Source organism: Grampus griseus (assembly GCF_964374135.1).
Source record: "Grampus griseus genome assembly, chromosome: 1".
In the NCBI taxonomy this organism is placed as follows: Eukaryota; Metazoa; Chordata; class Mammalia; order Artiodactyla; family Delphinidae; genus Grampus; species Grampus griseus.
The window spans coordinates 75,723,568-75,741,866 of record NC_139017.1 but is presented as its reverse complement, the minus strand read 5'-3'; the positions used below and the strand labels follow the sequence as shown (position 1 = coordinate 75,741,866).

Genomic DNA, 18,299 nt, shown 5'->3' with positions numbered 1-18,299 from the left:
AATGAGATTTTTCATTCTCCTTTCCTCAGATCCTCCAATGCTTCCCATTATACTAAAAATTAAATCCAAACTCCTAACCAAGATCTAAAAAGCTGTGCATGTTCTGGCCCCTACCTGCTCCCTCCAACCCTCTTTCCTAGGTCTCTCCCAGGCTTCAACTCTGCTTTACCTTCACTGGTCTCCCTGCTGTGCCTCCAACATGCCCACATCTGAGGACCTGGGCACTGGGAGTCCTGCTGCCACTGCTGGGAACTAGTCTAGACTTGCTCTTACCTCCCCCCACCAGACAGCTCTCCTCCACAAATGGCTTAAATTGGGTGTGGGAAATAAAATTATGGAGCAGAAGGTGATCAATAAGTGTACAGTAATCATGGTTAACATTGTTAGAGCATTTACCTGACTTGGGCACTTTTCTGACCAGTTACATTGATTAACTCACCCCACCTCCTCATTAACCTATGAGATGATCACCATTTACAGATGAAATTGAGGCACTGATTAGTTAAGTAGTAACTTGATATAATCACACAACTCAAAAGTGGCAAAACTAGGATTTGAACCAAGGCAATATAGATGCAGAGCTCTTATTCATTTTAAATGCATCCATTTTAAGTGTATAGTTCCATGTGTTTTAACAAATGTATACACCCATGTAAGCAACCTTTTGATCAAGATAAAGAACATTGCCCCTAAAAGTTCCCTTGTGCCCTTCTGCGGTCAATCTCCCCATCCTTGGCAACCACTAATCTCCTTTCTGTCACCGTAGATTAGATTTGTCTATTCTAGAGTTTTATATAAGTAGATTCATACAGTATATAGGTCTCTGGCTTCATAGCTCTGGGTTTCAGAGCTTTCCAGGGTTTTTAACCACTGCCTTATACTACTTCGTGGTGTAGCTTCTTTCACCACTTACCTATCAAACTGGCTACTCCTCAGGACTTCCCTGGCAGTCCAGTGGTTAAGACTCTGTGCTTCCACTGCAGGGAGCACGGGTTCGATCCCTGGTCAGGGAACTAAAGATCCCACATGCTGTGTGGCATGCCAAAAAAAGTTTTTTTAAATGGCTACTCCTCAACATCAGCCACCCATCTATATCCTATCACTGCTTTTACGCACGCCACTCCAAGCACACGAGATTGTCAGAATGGGGAGTGTAAAGAGGGACAAAACAAGGTCAGTGACAGCCCCTCTAAGATACCATAAAGTTCCAGTGAGAGAGGCTAACAAGTGAAGCACCAAAATTCCTATCCTTGAAGAGCTTATAATCCAGTTAAAGAGAGGGGATAGCTTATATATAAAGCCAATAAGTCACAAAGCAAAAAATTCATTCATTCAACAAGGACTTATTCAGTAAATATAAAATAGTATAATGTGACTAAGCAATTGGCTCTGGAGTTCAGACAGATCTTACTTCATCTACCACTTCTTAGCATGTGACCTTGGTCAAGTAAATTAGTATCAGTTTCCTGATCTTAAAATTGGCATAACAGCAAAATCTACCTAAGGGGTTGTTTTGAGGATTAATTGAGATAATGCATACAAAACACTTAGTACAGTACCTGGCACATAGTAAAAGTTCAATAAATATTAGCCATTATTTTTACAATTATTGTATATGTTAGGCACCTTTCAACACTCTCGGGAGATACAGATTAACAGAATGAGATTCATTAAAGGTTCTTAAGGGATTCAGTTTAGTGCAGGGATACTTAGACCGGGATCCATGAAACTTCTGGAATTTTTGCTTCAGGATATTGGATATATATGCATGTATGTATTTTTTCTTGGGTAGGGTCCACAGCTTTTGTCATATTCTCAAAGGACTGTCCCATGACCTACAAAACACTGAGAACCCATCGTCTGGAGCATGCATTCTCAATGGGGGTGGTATCGCCCCCCCCACACACAAGAAGTCAAAAATTGGTTCAGGGATGGGAATCTTAGATATTACAATGTTTATGTCCTTCCAAAGGGCCATAGTACATATGCAGAGACACAGAATATTGGTGATATTAAAATTTCATGCATAGGGGGAGGGCAATTAGGAAAAAATGTCAGAGGATGGGCAAACACTAAAAAACAAACAGATGTGCAAACTGAAGTACCTAAGTGTACAAGCAATACTAGCTCTGTTCAGAGAATTGCTGAGTACTAGAGTCTGAAAGAACCAGAGGGTGGAGAGATAAAGGAGAGTTTAGGGGAGTCAAACTCAGTGAGTAGTGGAGGCACTCAAGAATCACTGAACGAAGAAAAGCTCAGAGATTCTGAGAATGAATGCCTGAGAAAAAAAGTGGCTCCAAAGAGAGAAGTAGGGAATTCAGCAAAGGCACTAATTTATTCTATGGTGTGAATTCATCAACACGATATCAGATAACAGCAGAAAATACCGCATAGGGGTAGTTCCCTGGTGGCCTAGTGGTTAGGATTCTGGGCTTCCACTGCCGTGGCCCAGGTTCAATCCCTGGTCGGGGAAGTGAGATCTCAGAAGAGTCCATTCATTTGATAGGTAACCTGAAGACAGAAAGGACACAGAGACTGAAAAAACCCTCCCACCACCTGGGGCTGCTTCAGTGCTGTGCCGGGTTCCAAGTGCTCCTGGGACCTCAGCTTATGACCACATACAGCAGAACTCTGAAATTACGAGGTCAGTTTGTCCCATTATGACTCAGAAGACCGGCATCCAGTCATGATCTGAAATATCACATCTAATCTTCCAAGTTTTTTTTTGGCTGCACCATGCCGCATGCGGGATCTTAGTTCCCCAACCAGGTATCGAACCCATGCCCCCTACAGTGGAAGCGGAGAGTCTTAACCACTGGACTACCAGAGAAGTCCTTCCCCCAAGCTTTTGACATATGGAATCAGACATCCACTAGACGACCCAACCTGCATATCTCACAACACCCCTCAAAGTTGGCATATCCAAAACTGAACCTATCGTTTTTATCCTGCCCCCCTAAATTCTTCCTGCTGCATACTCTCATCCTTGATGCCACCCTCCCCTTCATTCACTGTATCCTATCTAATACCAAGTCCTAATTTGCCTTTTAAATATCTCCCCATTGCATCTCTCCCTTTCCTTCCCTACTTGTCACAGCCCTCATTTAGCCCTCATCTCTCACCTGAATTGTTGCCAGATGCATAACTTGTTACCTTGCCCCCAGTCTTCATCTCCCCCATATCTACTTTCTACAGTGCAACCATGGTTCTAAAACACCAATTTGTCATCCCCTTGCTTAAATCCCTACTGTGGCTTCCCATCATGGATAGCAACTTCCCAACCAGTGTGCCTTGACAATGATGCTCAGTTATTAATTCCCTCAGCACTTTGGACTGCTAGGCAGGGCCTGGGATCGCTAGAATTCTTAAGCCAATAGCCTCGAGCCTAAAGAACCCTCCTCTCTTTACCTCAATGTGTTGCTTGAAATGGTTCTGTGCCCTGATGTGAAAAAGGGCTGAGAAGCACTGATCTTTGGGAGCTCCCTAACTGGCTCTGACCTCATCCCACCTCCAGCACAGAACAGTGTTATTAGCTTTAGCGAATTACATACCATGTTACTCGTCAATCTCTGCTTCTGCTCAGAAACATCCCATCCACCTGGAATGAGCTTCCCTTCATCTTTGTCTGAGAAGCTTCTAACCTTCCTTTAAGATTATATTCAAGTATCACTTTTTTTCCAGGAAGTTTTCATGCCAGGACTTCCATGCCAGGTTAGATACCCTTCCTTACGCTCCCCAAAATATTTTGTTTCCTATGTGTCAGTCTACCCCCTCGGTAATGATCAGACAGCAGAACCACCTTGCTCATCTTTGCATCTTCAGCGGCCACCAGCATGGAGCCCTTGTATGTACGTTACATGAATGAGAACGATGCAAGAGAACGAGAGAGCTAGGCTCACCTTTTCTTTCCTAGAGTTTAGTTCGTGGTTACGTAAGAGCTTCAGAGAAGGGGGTGATATAACAGGATTAAATGTGGCAAAGAACAGAATAGGCCATTGGATTCGGTCTAGTTACTGCTCTAGTTACTGAAAGTCTGAGCACAGATTTAAATATGATGGAAATCAGGTCTGGAAGGACTGAGAATGAGGAAAAAATAGGAATAAGATACAAATCCCTTACCCAAGATACCTGGTGGTATGAAGAATGAAAGAAAATGACGGCTTACTGAGTTCCTACTGTCCCATTTCAATTGTTTTGCAATCATTTAAGACATTTATATGGTTCCAAAGAAAACCACATTAACATAGTACACTCGGAGAAATCCAGTTTCCTCCATATCCCTTCCCTTCCCCCAGTGGTAACAACTTCCATTAGTTTTTGGTTTATCCTTCCATTTTTAAAATATAGACAAATGTATATATTACGTGTCACCCCTTAGATAAGGAAACACACTATACATTGTGTTCTGCGTGTTAGTTTCCTCACTTAACATATCCTGGAGCTCTCTCCAAACAGTATGTAGAGTCTCCCTCATTCCTTTTTTACTGCTGCTCAGTACTCTACTGTATAGATTTACCAGTTTATTCCACCATTCCCTTACTGATGGATACGTGAGTTGTTTCCAATCTACTGGTATTACAAATAGTGCTGCAATGAATAGCTTTGTGTATGTTACTTTATATTTTTGCCATCATATCTCCAGGAACTTTACTTCTGTTCTCACTTAATACTCACAATAACCGATGCCATGGATACTGGGTCTCCATCTTATGTATAAGCTTGATGTAAGGAAACAGCTGCTGTAGTACACAGCAGTCCAGCAACTGCAACAGCACATTACAGAGTAAGCCCTTAAAACATGGAATAAACACCCTCACTCCTACCTTACCATTCTTCTCCCAATATACGTCTCTTCTTAGAGAAAAAGAAGTTATTTTGCCAAGTTAAACACCACAAAGAATAAACAAGGAGTTTAGTTTTATTTTCTCTGTGCATTTGCAAAACACTTAGGACTGACACAGAAAAAAATAAAACCTCCTGTGAAAAAAATTACACTTACAAAAGGAGGCCTGAGAGGGATTAGCGCCTTAGTCCCTGGGAGCTACAGCAACTCTGATTGGTCCAAGGAAGTGAACAGATATTGGGAGGCTATAACAAGAGGAAAGGCAACGAGAAATCACTGAGGGAGAGGGCCTCGAAGTGGGCCTCGAGGGGGAACTGGAGGCCGGGGAGTGGGTCTGGGTGGAGGGAGGGGCCCCCGCTGGTAGCCATAGGGTGGAGGTCGTGGAGGGCCAGTGTATCCATGAGGGGGCATCAGTGGAGGAGGTCCACGCATGCCATGCGGAGGCATAGGACCTGGGTGACCTGCAGGAAGAAAAGGAAAACTTAGTAAAAACAAGAAACAGGAGACAGTTCACACTGGGACAATGCAGAGAGAGGACAGACAGGGAGACAGTGAAAAGAAATCTAAGAAAGAAAAGTAAGGAACTGCAGTGGATAAGAGGTGTGACAAAAGAAGCTGCAAGAATGCCACGTGAGGATGAGGGAGGTGGCTACAGCCTACTCACCCATGGGAGAGCCGAACGGAGGCCCTCGGGGGGGCATGCCCATTGGAGGAGGTCCAGGATGAGGCATTCCAGGTGGTGGTCGGGGTGGTGGCTGCCCCCCAGAGCCAGGGGGCCCAGCATGGGGGTGTCCTAAGCCATGAGGGCCATGGTGGGCCAGCTGCATCTGAGACATCCCTATGAGAACAAAACAGACACAAAGAGAAAGGAGACAAAAGGAAGTTAGACAAGAGGGCAAAGAAAACGAGACAGGAAGAGAAGAAAATGGAGAAGCAAGTGACATCAGGAAGAAGAGCATGGAAAATAAGGCTGGTAAAAAGTGCCCTTATCTTTGACTCCATTCCAAGAGAACAAACCAACCAACTACCCAATCAACTCCCTGCCCCCTGCAGCTCACTTGCTCCTTCCATGATTTAGGCACTGTAATAGTGCTGCAACAGTACATAACAAATGGCGTGATTATTCTACGGAGTAGGATTTGGGAAGGTAACAGAGATGCTGTCTGAGCGAAGATCTAATTCTAAAGGATGAAAAGGAATTTTTCAGGTGGACAGCAGAATGGGAACAGAATATTCCAGGCAGAAAAGATTAGCATGTGCAAAGCACGTGGATGATCAACAGCATAGTATGTGAAAGGAAATCCAGTAACTCAGTCATCAGGAGCAGCGTGCAGTCATAGGAGTAAGGGGAAGGAGCCAGATGGTGAAAAGCCTAGAATGCTACGGCAGTGAGTTTGGGTTTCACTCTGTAGATAAAAGGGAGCAACACAAGAATTTTGAGCAAGGGTGTGTGAACATCTGTATTTTAGAAAAATTACTCTGTGGAAGTCGATGAAAGGTAGACATAATTAGAGTCAAAGTGTCAGGATATTACTACAATAAATTAGGTGTGAAATAATGAGGATACGACAGCCTGAACTAGGGCACTGGCCTAGTGGAGGTCGATGCCAGATATAAATAAGACTTGGTATTAAGAGTGGGGTGACAGGGAATAGTCAAACATAACTCCTAGATTTCTGAATCAAGCACCTGAAAACAAAGAAAACTAGAGAAAGAATAGGTTTGAAGGGGAATGGCAGAAGAATGGAGCTGTCCATTAAACACCAAGATTAAGGGTATGGAATGTTAATAACCATGGAACAGAGATACAGATCTAGGAGGCATCAGTGTACAAATAATGGAACTATGCAGAAAAGAGAGCCAAACACAAAAACCTAGGTACAAGCAGAGAAAAAGGAGCCCATTAAGGTGGATGAGATTAAGGATTCAGAGAGATAGATGGAGAATCCAGAAAAATCAAAAGAGACAAGATTTTCAAACAGGAGGACATGGCCAGTTTCAAGTATAGCAAAGGTCAAACCAGATAAGGAGCAGAAGTGTCCCCTAGACCTGGCAATTAGGTCACTGCTTTTGGGTGGAATTCAGAGGAGAGAATGGAAGTAAAAGTTAAGGAAACAAAAAATAGCAAGTATAGTTATACTCTTTGGTAAAACTGAAATAAGAAATGAAGACAGGGTGGTAGTTGTTAAAGTAAACAGAGTAAAGTATCTTGTATTTACTTTTACAAAAGAATGTCTGAAAGAAAGGAGAACTCTGGGACTATTTATTATTGCTGAAGGACAAAGAGCAGCAGCATAAGTGGTGATAGAGCTCCTCTACCAACATTCCTCTCCTTCCCAGCAAAGAACACCCACCTGGATGGGGCATCCCACCCGGTGGGAATGGGTGAGGATGTGAGTGTCCATGTCCAGGATGTCCAGCCCCTGGGGTTCCTGCTGATGGGGGGCCATGTCCTCCAGCTCCAGGAGGCATAGGTGGTGGGGGCATGGCTGGGGGTATCCCAGGTGGAAGGGCTCCAGGAGGCGGTACTGGTGGTGGGAAGGAGCCAGGAGGAGGCATGCCTATAGAGAAAATGTAAAAAGAGTTAATGACAGTGAGAAGAGAGTGCCTTTAGAGAGCCTGTTCCAATCTGGCCTCTCCAAGAAGGATGAGCTCTTTCCTCCTCCTCCCAGCTCTCTAAAGTCAGAAGCAATGCTAGATGACTCAAACAACACCTTCTGGAGAAACTCAACAACTTGCTTCCCTCCACAATCATCCCTCCACAATCACCCCTCAATCCCTTTCTTATCACTTACTGACTCAATGTTCTTCCCTTTCCAGGTTCTTTTTCCTTCTCCTTACCTGCCAGCCCCCCAACCCAAGACAAACATGTTTTTTTTGTTTGTTTGTTTTTGTTTTTTGTGGTACACAGGCCTCTCACTGTTGTGGCCTCTCCCGTTGCAGAGCACAGGCCACAGACTCCGGACACACAGGCTCAGCGGCCATGGCTCACGGGCCTAGCCGCTCCGCGGCATGTGGGATCTTCCCGGACCAGGGCACCAACCCGTGTCCCCTGCATCGGCAGGCGGACTCTCAACCACTGCACCACCAGGGAAGCCCCCAAACATATTTTTTATCAAAAGCTTTACCTGGTGGAGGAAGCCCAGACCCCAGTGATGATACCACAGGATTCGGAGCAGAGGGTGGAGGGGGTGCATCTGCAAACAGCTGATGAGGGCGGTCAGCCTGGGAGAGTGGGTTCTGTGCTGCCAGAAGTCGTTCAGCGGCTGAGCCATGGCGTTCACCTTTGGAGTCCTTCTTGAAAGCATAGGACACGGTGATTGGGCGGTTACAGAGGTACTGCCCATTCATGGCCTCAATCGCTGCATCCGAAGCATCAAATGAAGCAAAATTAATAAAGGCATAACCTTTGGAGTTGCCTGTGTCAGGGTCCCGCATAATCTTGGGGGTTTGTAAGATGACCCCAAAGGCGCTAAAAGTATCATAAAGCAACTTCTCATCGATTTCTGGGTCCAGGTTCCCAATGAAAATGTTGGCCCCCACATCCAGGTTTTTGTTGTGAGCTGATGCCTTGTTCACCCGTATTGGTTTCCCATAGAGTTTGATCATGTTCATGATCTTAATGGCATAGTCAGCATCTTCCTCACTCAAGAATTCCACAAAGCCATAGCCTGGGGGAGTGGAAAGAAGAGGTTAACAAGTGATTCCAAATGAGGTATAACTCATTTGCCTTCTGAAGCACAAAGAACAAGAAATAATAATCTCACTTCAACTGAGAATGGTTCCAGAAACAAACTGTGAGTTAGGCTTAAGAGAAAAAAATCCTTAGTTTGCTCATTCCAAGACAGCTATGAATACTGCTGGGGGCCTCCTGGAGCAGCCTGTCCCCTCAAAACATAACTGCAATTCTTGCCATGTACTCACCTTGGTGCTGACCAGTGACTCTATCCTTTGGCATGTGGGTGTTGACTACTGGCCCTGCCTGGAGAAATAGCTCCCACAGCAGTGGTTCGCTAACCTTCTCATCGAGGCCCCCCACATACACAGTGGCATCTGGAGGACAGGATTAGGAGGTTAGGGCAGAGATGAGAGGAGATAGGGAGGTAACGGGAACATGAAGATGGAACCCAGGCGGGGGATTTGGGGGTTGAGACAAGGTATAGGAGCAAAGAGGGAAAGAGAGAGAGAAAAAAAAAAGACGTTAGCTTAAGCCCTTACACCTCCTCCTTTCTAGAAAACAGATAAACTTCTTAAGTCTAACTTAGAGTTCTAGAGCAAATTCACTTCGTAACTTTTCTTTTTCTCTTTTTTTTTTTTTTTTGAGTGGGAAGGCAGCAGGGGATTGGACATAGCATCACACCTACAGGCCTCAGCCTGCACCCGTCCATCCCGTCCCCAGCAGGCATCGGGGTAGGTCTGGCACCCTTCGGAACGGCCCAATCTCCCGCCCCGGAGGAAACACTGCTAGCCCTAATCGGGGCCCCCCAAACTCCCTGAGTTCATTCCGGGCTTGTCCCCTCCAGTCACCCTGGTTCCGCTCGGAGATCGGCCCGGCCGCCATGGCGAAACAACTCCCGCCGTCTCCAGACAACGATCCCGCCCCCTGACCTCAGTCACAACTTCCACTTCCGGGGCGAAAGCTGACGTGAGGCGGTGGGCGGGCCCTAGGCAGGGGAGGAGCCGGAAGCGGCCGCGGCCATCTTAGGAGCCGCTGATACTTGAAGCGGCGGAGGTGACGGCGTTTGAAGTGCGTCTGGGAGTTGTCAGGGCGGGGCAGACGAACGGAAACGCCCAGACCCTCCTAAGGCAGTGCTAGACGTTAAAGGGTCACACTGCTCCCGAAAATGTCAATTCAAAAGCTGAGAGAACAAAACTTCACTTTTCATGTATTTTGTAGCCTTCTTTCGTTTCCCAGAGAAGGGTGTGCTGAGGAACCCCCCAACGCAAGGCGTGGAGGCAGCTGTCCGCCCCGACCCGCAGCCTTTGGACAGATGCGGCCTCACAGCCCCGGCCTGGGCTTGAGGTATTTCGTTTTTCCTCAGCCAGGGGATTGCGGAAGGTCTGAGCTCGCCTAGGCGTTATTGCATAGAGAGTGAGGGGAACGTGAGGCTCAGAGGTGGAGTGATAGCAAAGCTGAAGGATGGTTGACACAGAAGCCCAGAGTCCTCTGTCTCAACGTCCAGAGCGCACCCTGACGCCCAGCAACGTCTGGGTGTCTTTTGACCCATCTGCACGGAAGAGAGAACCCAAATTGCCTGTGAATTCTTCAGAGCCTCCCCTGACCCATCCCCTTATTTCCTTAGCAATATAATATGGTCGGTACCTTCCTCTCTTGGGTCACACCCCCTTCGCCCACCCCACCCCCCACCGCTCTCTTACCTAGATTTCTTTATTCAGACACAAGAAACAATGCCAGCAGCGTGTATAAATATTGTGCTTTAATGAACTCCTTAAATAGAAATGTCACGACAAAAATATACAATTGGAAGAGACAGGGTGTCTCCCATACCCATGGAAAACTGTAAAGGAAGAAGTAGAAATCGGAATTACAGGAACAGCAAGAGGAGGTGAGAAGGAGGTCTGTAGGCCATCTTGTTGACACTGATAAATGGTATCTCTGATCTCACAATTTACCAGCTCAGTATCCAAAATTTCCATCCAAAAGGGATGGCATTGCCCTGAAAAAAGGATGCGATCATATTCTGGATTGTTTTTGTTTGTTTTCGTTTCTTAATTCTTCAAATCACAAGAAACTATTTAAACCAAACAGGGCAGAGTAAGAGTTGGATAAGGTCAGCACCACCCATCTGCAATGGAAACTCAAGTCAGTGAGCTTGTTTAAGGGCTGGCGTATGAAAGCTGAGGCAGCAAGACCAGGTAAGAAAATTGAAGGATTAGACAAAACTCTCCCTCACCCCAGACCACCCTCTGCCCTGCCCATGAGAAAGCCAGCAATTTCAACGGGACTGGGACATAATGGTATTTGGATTTCTTTTCTTGGAGTGATCCTCAGGAGATATTCTTGGTGTCCATTTCCTTAATAACTCCTGAAGATGGGCTAGCTCAGCCTGAAGGCCAGAGATCGTGGGAGCTGAGAGTCCCATCTGGGGAGGGGGTGAAGAGAGGCAGAGAGGAATATTATTTTAGCTGCAGCTCTCTGCTCCTGGCATCCTTAATTCTCTTTCCCCCTCCAACTATGCCCTAGTTTCCACTTGATATTAGTCGCAAGCAGTTTCCCCACACTCCCAGACCTATCCACTTTGATACCAACAAGAATGGTACCTCATTTCCCAGACCCCCAGCCCTTTCCCTTTCCAGCTCCTGGAAATATCTGGTTTCTCCTAGAACTTCTGGTTCAGCAGTCAGGCCCCTTCTCCCACTCCCAGTCCCTGTTTTTCCTTCTCACCTGGACCTCAGGCCTTCCCCTCAGGTAGCAGCGTCTCCAGAGCCTGATTTGGGGTCCCAGATATCCAGGCAGCAGCAGCCCTGGGGGTAAAGGGCAAGCTCCCCAATGTGAGGGGAGCCCCCACTCCTGATCAGCCAGGCTTTCAGAGGAGATAGCAGGTCGAGGGAGCCAACGAGAAGAGACTGCCAGCAGGGAGGGACTGTCCCGCCAAGGACAGAGCTGATTCAAGGGGGTCAGGGCCCCTCTAGAGAAGAGCCACACGGAACTGGGGGGCCCAGGAACCATGAAGCTTGGCTAAGGAGGAAAGGGAAATCAACTGACAACCTAGAAAACTGATGACCCCAGTTTCCCCAAACTGGGTCAGGAAGGAATGTCCAGCTGCCACTCACTCAACACTGCACGTGTGATCAAACTACCAGCCTCCGCCCTAGAACTCTTTATCTGCTCTCCTTATTAGCCTTCAGACTAGGCCTCAGGACTGATTCAAGTTGATTTTAGGGAAACATAAAAATGTTTGCGTGAGACAGGAAGACTAATAAGGATGAGGAGGACAAAAAAGATGCTTTATGTTAACTTTAGGATTTCTGTCTTCCTGGGGACAGTCAGGTACTATAAATGCCAGCTAACAGAAGAGGAGTGAGGACCTCAGACACTGTCTTTTCACTTCTCACCTAGTGGGATGAGCCTGTGAGAGAGTCAGAAGAATTTAGGAACTTTAGACACCTCACCTGCTGTCTAGGGAGCCATGAATCTGGGCAGTGTTCTGGGTCATAGCCAAGATTATGGAACTGTAGTATCTGTTCCTTGCTGTAGCGTAAGTCCCAGTCCCAGACAGATAGCTGTGGGTTAACAGAGTTCCCAGCTGGGGGCTGGGAGTACCCTGCAGTATAGACTTGTGTATAGGTGTTGAACTGGATAGAGGAAACAAGAAAAGGATGGTTAAACAAACAAAAATATATAATCCTTCTCCCAAGTCTAGAGAGAAATCATGAAATTCTCATCTCTTAAGAATCAGATATAGGGTGAAAGTCCCGTCCTGAAAGTGAGCATCAACCTCCCCCTTTCCCATCCACAGTCCTCACTTTTCATAATCAAGACTAAACTTCAGAGAGTAGTGGGGTTTTCTGGGGTTTTTTTGGGGGGGCGCACTGCACAGCTTGCGGGATCTCAGTTCCCCAGCCAGGGATTGAACCTGGGCCACGGGAGTGAAAGCCCAAAATCCTAACCAGTAGCCCACCAGGGAACTCCCAGAGTTCTTCTTAATGGGGGGAAAAAAAGACAAGTCAAAAATGGAACTCACTGACCTGTCCACTCTGCTTTCCACGCTCCCAGGGAGTGTCTCTCAAGAATGTAAGGGTGTCAGGAACCCTGACGCTGTCATGAAGAGCAAGAAGGAAGAACTCAGAGAATTCAAACTCAGCTGGAGACTGCTGGAGGAGCTGCCAGACGCAATCAAGGAAGAGGAGAAACACTGGGGCCTGAGAAGAGGGAAATTAAGAGGTTGGAAGGGGTTATGGGGACCTAAATGGGGAGGATGACAAAATAACAGGGGATGAGGGGCACAGGAACAGAGGACACTAAGGAGGTCAGGGAGTGGAAATCTCAGTTGAGGTAGGGGGTTGTGGTCCCTCACTCATCTGGGTCTCCCTTCAAGCTTAGCCCAACCTCAGAACCCTTTGGACCTAATTCGCCTCCGATGGATTTTACTATTTAATTTTCTCATCCCCGTACTTCTTAATAATACTCTCCCAGTACCCTCCCCAAACATTCTCACCTCTTCACTGGCCCCAGTTCCCCCAAGTCGGGTCAGGAAAGGATGTCCAGCTGCCACCCACTCTCGCTGCACTAGTGATTGGAAGCCAAGCAGTGTCCGGGCTTCAGGGGCTGAAAGCAGCTGGACGAGTGAAGAGAGGAGGCCATTGAAATCACGATCACCGCGCTCTGGGTGATAAAGAGGGATAAGGGACAAAGAAGGAAGGCCAAGAAACTAGGGCAGAAGAGAGTGAGAAAAAGAAATATGGCAAGAGGAAGTGAGCAGCACAGAGGGGGAAAGTTTGGGGTAGGTAGGATTGAGAGGGCACATAAAAGTGAAGAGAAAACAAAGACTTTGAGTGATTCACTTCATACACTCCACCGAGATAGAAATACCCAGCTTCACATGTAGGAAGCAGAATCATAAATGTCCAACCAGCTTCCACATTTTCCTTCCCACCCCAACCCCAATCCCCATCCTCTGATGGAAGGACAGGAACAGAGGGCTGAGAACCCCTCTGTTAGGGACCACAAGCTTAGTGGGGAGGCAGAAGTAGCACTGAAGGATGAGTTAGAGCTGATGGGTAGTTCCTAGCAAAACGAGAGGATGCTAGCACTGGGAGGGGACAAGGAAGCTTTATAGGTCTCCCTCCCTGAGCAGAATCCAGTCAGGTGAGTAAAGAGAAAAGGCAAGGAATGGAGTGGGTTGGCCCAAGAAACTCACCTTGAAGTACTACAGAGCGAACCCTGGATGTCACTAAGACTGAGATGTCACTAGCCTTTCGAAGACAAGACCTAGAGGAGTGGGTGAGGAAGAGAAGGGGAGAATAACAAGCCTGGAGGAAGGGAATGATGGGTCAGGGGATACAACAGAGACAGACTCCCAATTCCTTCCCCCTCTCCTTCTAAGGAGAAACAAATAACAGTCTTCTTGGGGAACCAAGGAGAAGAGTTAATGGAAGACCATTTAGGAGTCAGAGGGAGTACCTGACGTAGTCCAACCATCGTGTTCCATCCAGAGCTGAGAGCCATTTATCCTCAGCCACAGATGAATCTGAGAGAGAGTAGAGGAGTCAGAAGGGCAAAGAGATCAGGAGAACTGGGAGTTCAGGATCCAGAATTAAGAAGGGTCAATAATAAGTTGGGTAGTGGTTGGGTCTGGGGTTAGGAATGAGAAGTAACTATAAATGGCTATGAGGTTTCTACAATTAAGTTGTGGCGATGGTTGTACAACATTGTATATACAATGAAATGCATTGAATTGTACACTTAAGATGGGTGAAGGGTGAATTTTATGGTACATAAATTATATCTCAATGAAGCTGTTTAAAAAAAAAGAATATCTCGGGGTCAAAAAGACAGGAAATCAGTGAGTCTGTGGGAGATGGGAGTTGAGTAGAAAACTAAGGATCAGTGGGTTGAAGGGGTACTCATCCACAGCAGGCAAAAGGGTAAACCAGGTTAGGGTCAGCAGACCTAGAGATGGGGTAAGGGGTCATAGTTTATCTCACCAGGCAGGCAGAGGGCCCTCAGCCTCAGGTGGGCAAGTTGGACGTCTGCAAGACTGGGGAGCTCATCCATAGTGTCTACCAGGACAACGTCTGAATGCCCAGCCTGGAGCATCGACTCCACTACTCTGGAGGGGAGAGAGTCAGAAAGTAAGGGAAGCTGTCTGCCCTGAATATCTAACGCTTGATTCTTCTCATCAAACCTCCCCTCACCTGATATCATCCTTGTTGGGGTCACTGGCTGTATAGAAGCCACCACAGCGGAGAAGATCACTACCCCCAGGGTGATGCCAGGACAGGCGCTTCATGTGGATGAGAGAAGGATCATTGAGGGAGAAACTCCTAGCCCCACCCTACCCTTGCCCCCACACTGACCTCACAGGGATCCCCTCCCTCCACAATGACCCGTAACCTCCCATGACCCTCTAATTCCCAACCGTTACCCTCACCCTCACACTGACCGGTCCACGGCTCTGATGGAAGTGGCCAAATGCTCTCCTGACCTCACTGTCCAGAGTTCGGTTAGGGACCCAGAAGTAACGGGGGAGGCTGTGAAATTGAGAGTTATGTCACAGCTTGGCTCAGTGACCTCATTATAATGCGAACCTGTTATTACAAGGAAGCTGCTTAGGAGGGGATCATTCCAAGGGATCTCAAGTTTAGAGATCTAGGAATTAAAGGGGATAGCTTTGCGGATGTCCTAGGAGGCTGGAGTTTGTGGGAAGTCCTAGTTTTAGAGGATCAGAGAAGTGTGGGAAGATTGAGGGGGCAGCAGGGGTTGGGTGGACTGGGGGATCACCTGGTGGCTACGTCGAACCTCTCGTTGACAGTGCTGACCCTCCAGCCCCTGGCCCCCTGCTTTTTTCGCTCAATCTCCCAGTCTTCTGATGTCTCCAAGAGGGGAATAGGTGGTTTTCTGGAACCAGAACTCTGGCCTAGGGCAGGAGGGAGGCACAGAGGAGGAGGAAGAGGAACCAGAGCCAGCTCAGCTCTTTTGCCTTCAGCCAGCTTCTACTTTTTCAGACTCTCTACCCTTTCCTTATCCTAAAGCCCCCACACTCACCAGCCTTGCTCAGGGTTATCCCTGCATACTGTTGGGCTTGACTGTTCTGAGCTCTGGCTTGGACAATGGCCATGGTCACCTGTAGAAGAAAGGACATCCCATCCTTTGTCTCAGACTGAAGTGAAAAGAAGGAAATAGGGCTCATGTGTTGCTCCACTGTCTTTGCTGCCAATAGAGAAGAAAAGCGAAGACAATCCCTAACGAAGGGAGCTTCCACAGGTCATGGGGACTGGAGTCAGGGGAACACATTTAGGACCAGAGAATGACAGAATGGTAATTCTGGGAGGAATCTTGGGGATAATCTTATGCAACCCTCCCTGTTTTTCAAAGGAAGAAACTTGTCCGCAGTTACACTCCTGATAATTGGCAGAGCTGGGCTAGAATTCAGGCCTTTACTCTCATTATACTATCATTTTAGTCACTCCTTGAGAAGAGAAGCAGAGAGAATGATGAGAGGGATCTTGGGAGACAGGGGACTATTGGGAATTTCCAGGGAAAGGATGCCAAGGTTCTAAGGGGAAGAGGGGTCCTTGGGCTGGAGGCCTCTTACCTGAAAGGCCTGTGGCTCTAGTCCTCCAGCCTCAAAACCAACTCTGAGTAGCCGGAAGTCTTGGCCATGAATCAGAATCTCCTCAGGGATAAATTTAAGCAGGGACCCTGGACGGAGGAGCTGGACTCGGGACAGGCCATTCACTGAAGTCAAGAGAGAGTGGAGTGAAGTAAGTCAGAAAGAGAAAAAAATACCGAATGCTAACACATATATATATATGGAATCTAAGAGAAAAAAAAAAAAGGAACCTAGGGGTAAGATGGGAATAAAGACACAGACCTACTAGAGAATGGACTTGAGGATATGGGGAGGGGGAAGGGTAAGCTGTGACAAAGTGAGAGTGGCATGGACATATATACACTACCAAACATAAAATAGATAGCTAGTGGGAAGCAGCCGCATAGCACAGGGAGATCAGCTCGGTGGTTTGTGACCACCTAGAGGGTGGGATAGGGAGTGTGGGAGGGAGGGAGAGGCAAGAGGGAAGAGATATGGGAACATATGTATATGTATAACTGATTCACTTTGTTATAAAGCAGAAACTAACACACCATTGTAAAGCAATTATACTCCAATAAAGATGTTAAAAAAAAAAAAAAGAGCTAGAGAGCGGTACAGCCATGGATCAGGGTCCCTCTAGGAGGAACTCTTCCAGCCCATCCCACTCCATCCACTCAGGCTGTCCTCTGAAAATAAAGGAAGGATGAGGGGTTCCGATACTCCCAGTGAGCCCCTTCACCAAGCTCCCACACTTACCAGCCTCTAATCGCCCAATGTTGGCCAGGGAAAAATCATACTCACTGCTCAGGGGAGTCTCCTAGAGGAAGCACATGAACTGATGCTAAAGACATCTGAAGTCTCATTCTTTGTCCTACCTTGGCAGCCCTAACCTCCCTAGAGATGGTCCCCATGGACAATCCCTGATACTCTCAGAAGACAGCCCTTAAGCATAACTCTCACTTTCTCACTTCCTGTAATGTTTGTCTACATCTTCTAGACTCCCCTACCCACTTCCCACTAGTTGTCCTTTGCGCTGCCCTAACCTTCTCACCTCACTCCGCTGCCATCCACAGGGCTGGAAGGTGACCCTCAGGTTGCTGCAGATCAGGGTTCCAGGCAGTTCAGGTTCCAACCCTTTCCTCACCCCTGGGGCCCATGCTAGGATCTGCTCCCCTGCAGGGCAAGAAGGGAAGCCAGGTTATGACTGTTCCCAGTACTGCCCACACTTGTATACACCCACTCCTCTCAGACAGGAGGATCTAAAGAGGAAAGATTAAGATCCTCCCCTAACCCCACTAGAATGAAAGCTTAGGAGGAGAGAATTTATATTCTTTTACTCTAGAGCCTAGAAAGTGCCTGGGACATAGTAGGCACCCAAATATTTATTGAATAAGTAAATGAGAAGAGGAGTAACAGGGTCAAGAAAACAGAGAGACCATCAAGGTCCAAGCTCCCAGCCAGCCCTGGACAGAGAAGAGAGCAAACCTCAGGCAGAAGCACTTTGAGCCAGGAGAGGAGTACAGAGGTACCTTTGGTGAGGTTTGAAACAAGGTCTGAGGAGCATGAAATTTGGAGGAGTCTTTGGAGATCAGAAGTATTGGAAGGGCATTATTACCTGGGAGGCATCCAGAGGCCAGGCAGCTGCCAAGCTGATGACTCCTGGGCTCTGGCATCCCACTCCCCTGGACAGACTTTGGTCCAGAGAGCTGCGAAGGGTGTAGGGTTAATCCCTAGGCCTCTCCAATCCTGGGGTCTGGGGTTACTTCAGCAACCACCTCTGGAGGCCTACACTCAGACACTCAGGATAAACTGAGATCAGTGGCTGTGGGGAGCTCAGCACGGGGCCGGGGGGGGGGGGGGTTGGCAGATAGTTAAGGGAGGAGCTGGTTAATGGATAATGAGACAATGAACTTGAAACTGCAAAAAAGACCAAGCTCCATCAACTGAGGTTGATATGAGACACACCCTCCTCCTCCTCTAGATCCTTTTCTTCCCTCTTTCTCCACACCATCCCCATTCACACCCTCTTGCCAATGCCCCCCTCGCGCAAGCCCGTTTCCTCTCCTTACCCCCATCTCTGGCTCCTCCTTCTGGGGGGTGACGTTGAAACTCTGGCCCCGGCCCCCCCACCACATTTCTCTGGCTCCATCCGGGGATGGAGCGGTCAAGGGTGGGAA

At 47.5% G+C, this 18,299-nt stretch overlaps 2 protein-coding genes across 3 annotated transcripts; both read right to left on the bottom strand.

Moving 5' to 3' along the window:
* Positions 1-4,900: 4,900 nt before the first annotated feature.
* On the bottom strand, positions 4,901-9,434 carry SF3B4 (splicing factor 3b subunit 4). Its single transcript, XM_082665178.1, has 6 exons — positions 9,371-9,434; positions 8,768-8,896; positions 7,972-8,514; positions 7,198-7,404; positions 5,508-5,681; positions 4,901-5,304 (listed from the first exon to the last, which is right to left on the bottom strand). The coding sequence occupies exons 1-6, from the start codon at positions 9,402-9,404 to the stop codon at positions 5,117-5,119; spliced, it is 1,275 nt and encodes a 424-aa protein (XP_082521304.1). The 5' UTR covers positions 9,405-9,434; the 3' UTR covers positions 4,901-5,116.
* A 1,266-nt stretch (positions 9,435-10,700) lies between these two features.
* Positions 10,701-18,257, bottom strand: MTMR11 (myotubularin related protein 11; the record flags this gene model as incomplete). 2 transcript variants are annotated; one of them, XM_082648336.1, is made up of 17 exons in its annotated part: positions 10,701-10,947; positions 11,250-11,543; positions 11,978-12,160; positions 12,554-12,727; positions 13,024-13,190; positions 13,726-13,796; positions 13,989-14,055; positions 14,513-14,637; positions 14,723-14,811; positions 14,971-15,058; positions 15,309-15,444; positions 15,573-15,651; positions 16,123-16,265; positions 16,879-16,939; positions 17,174-17,295; positions 17,738-17,828; positions 18,192-18,257. In XM_082648336.1, 17 exons carry the CDS (start codon positions 18,255-18,257, stop codon positions 10,801-10,803), a joined length of 2,103 nt encoding a protein of 700 aa, XP_082504462.1. In that variant the 3' UTR covers positions 10,701-10,800. The 2 variants fall into 2 exon arrangements, with proteins under 2 accessions (XP_082504462.1, XP_082504463.1); XM_082648337.1 differs by having other exon boundaries at positions 17,738-17,813.
* Positions 18,258-18,299: the final 42 nt, after the last annotated feature.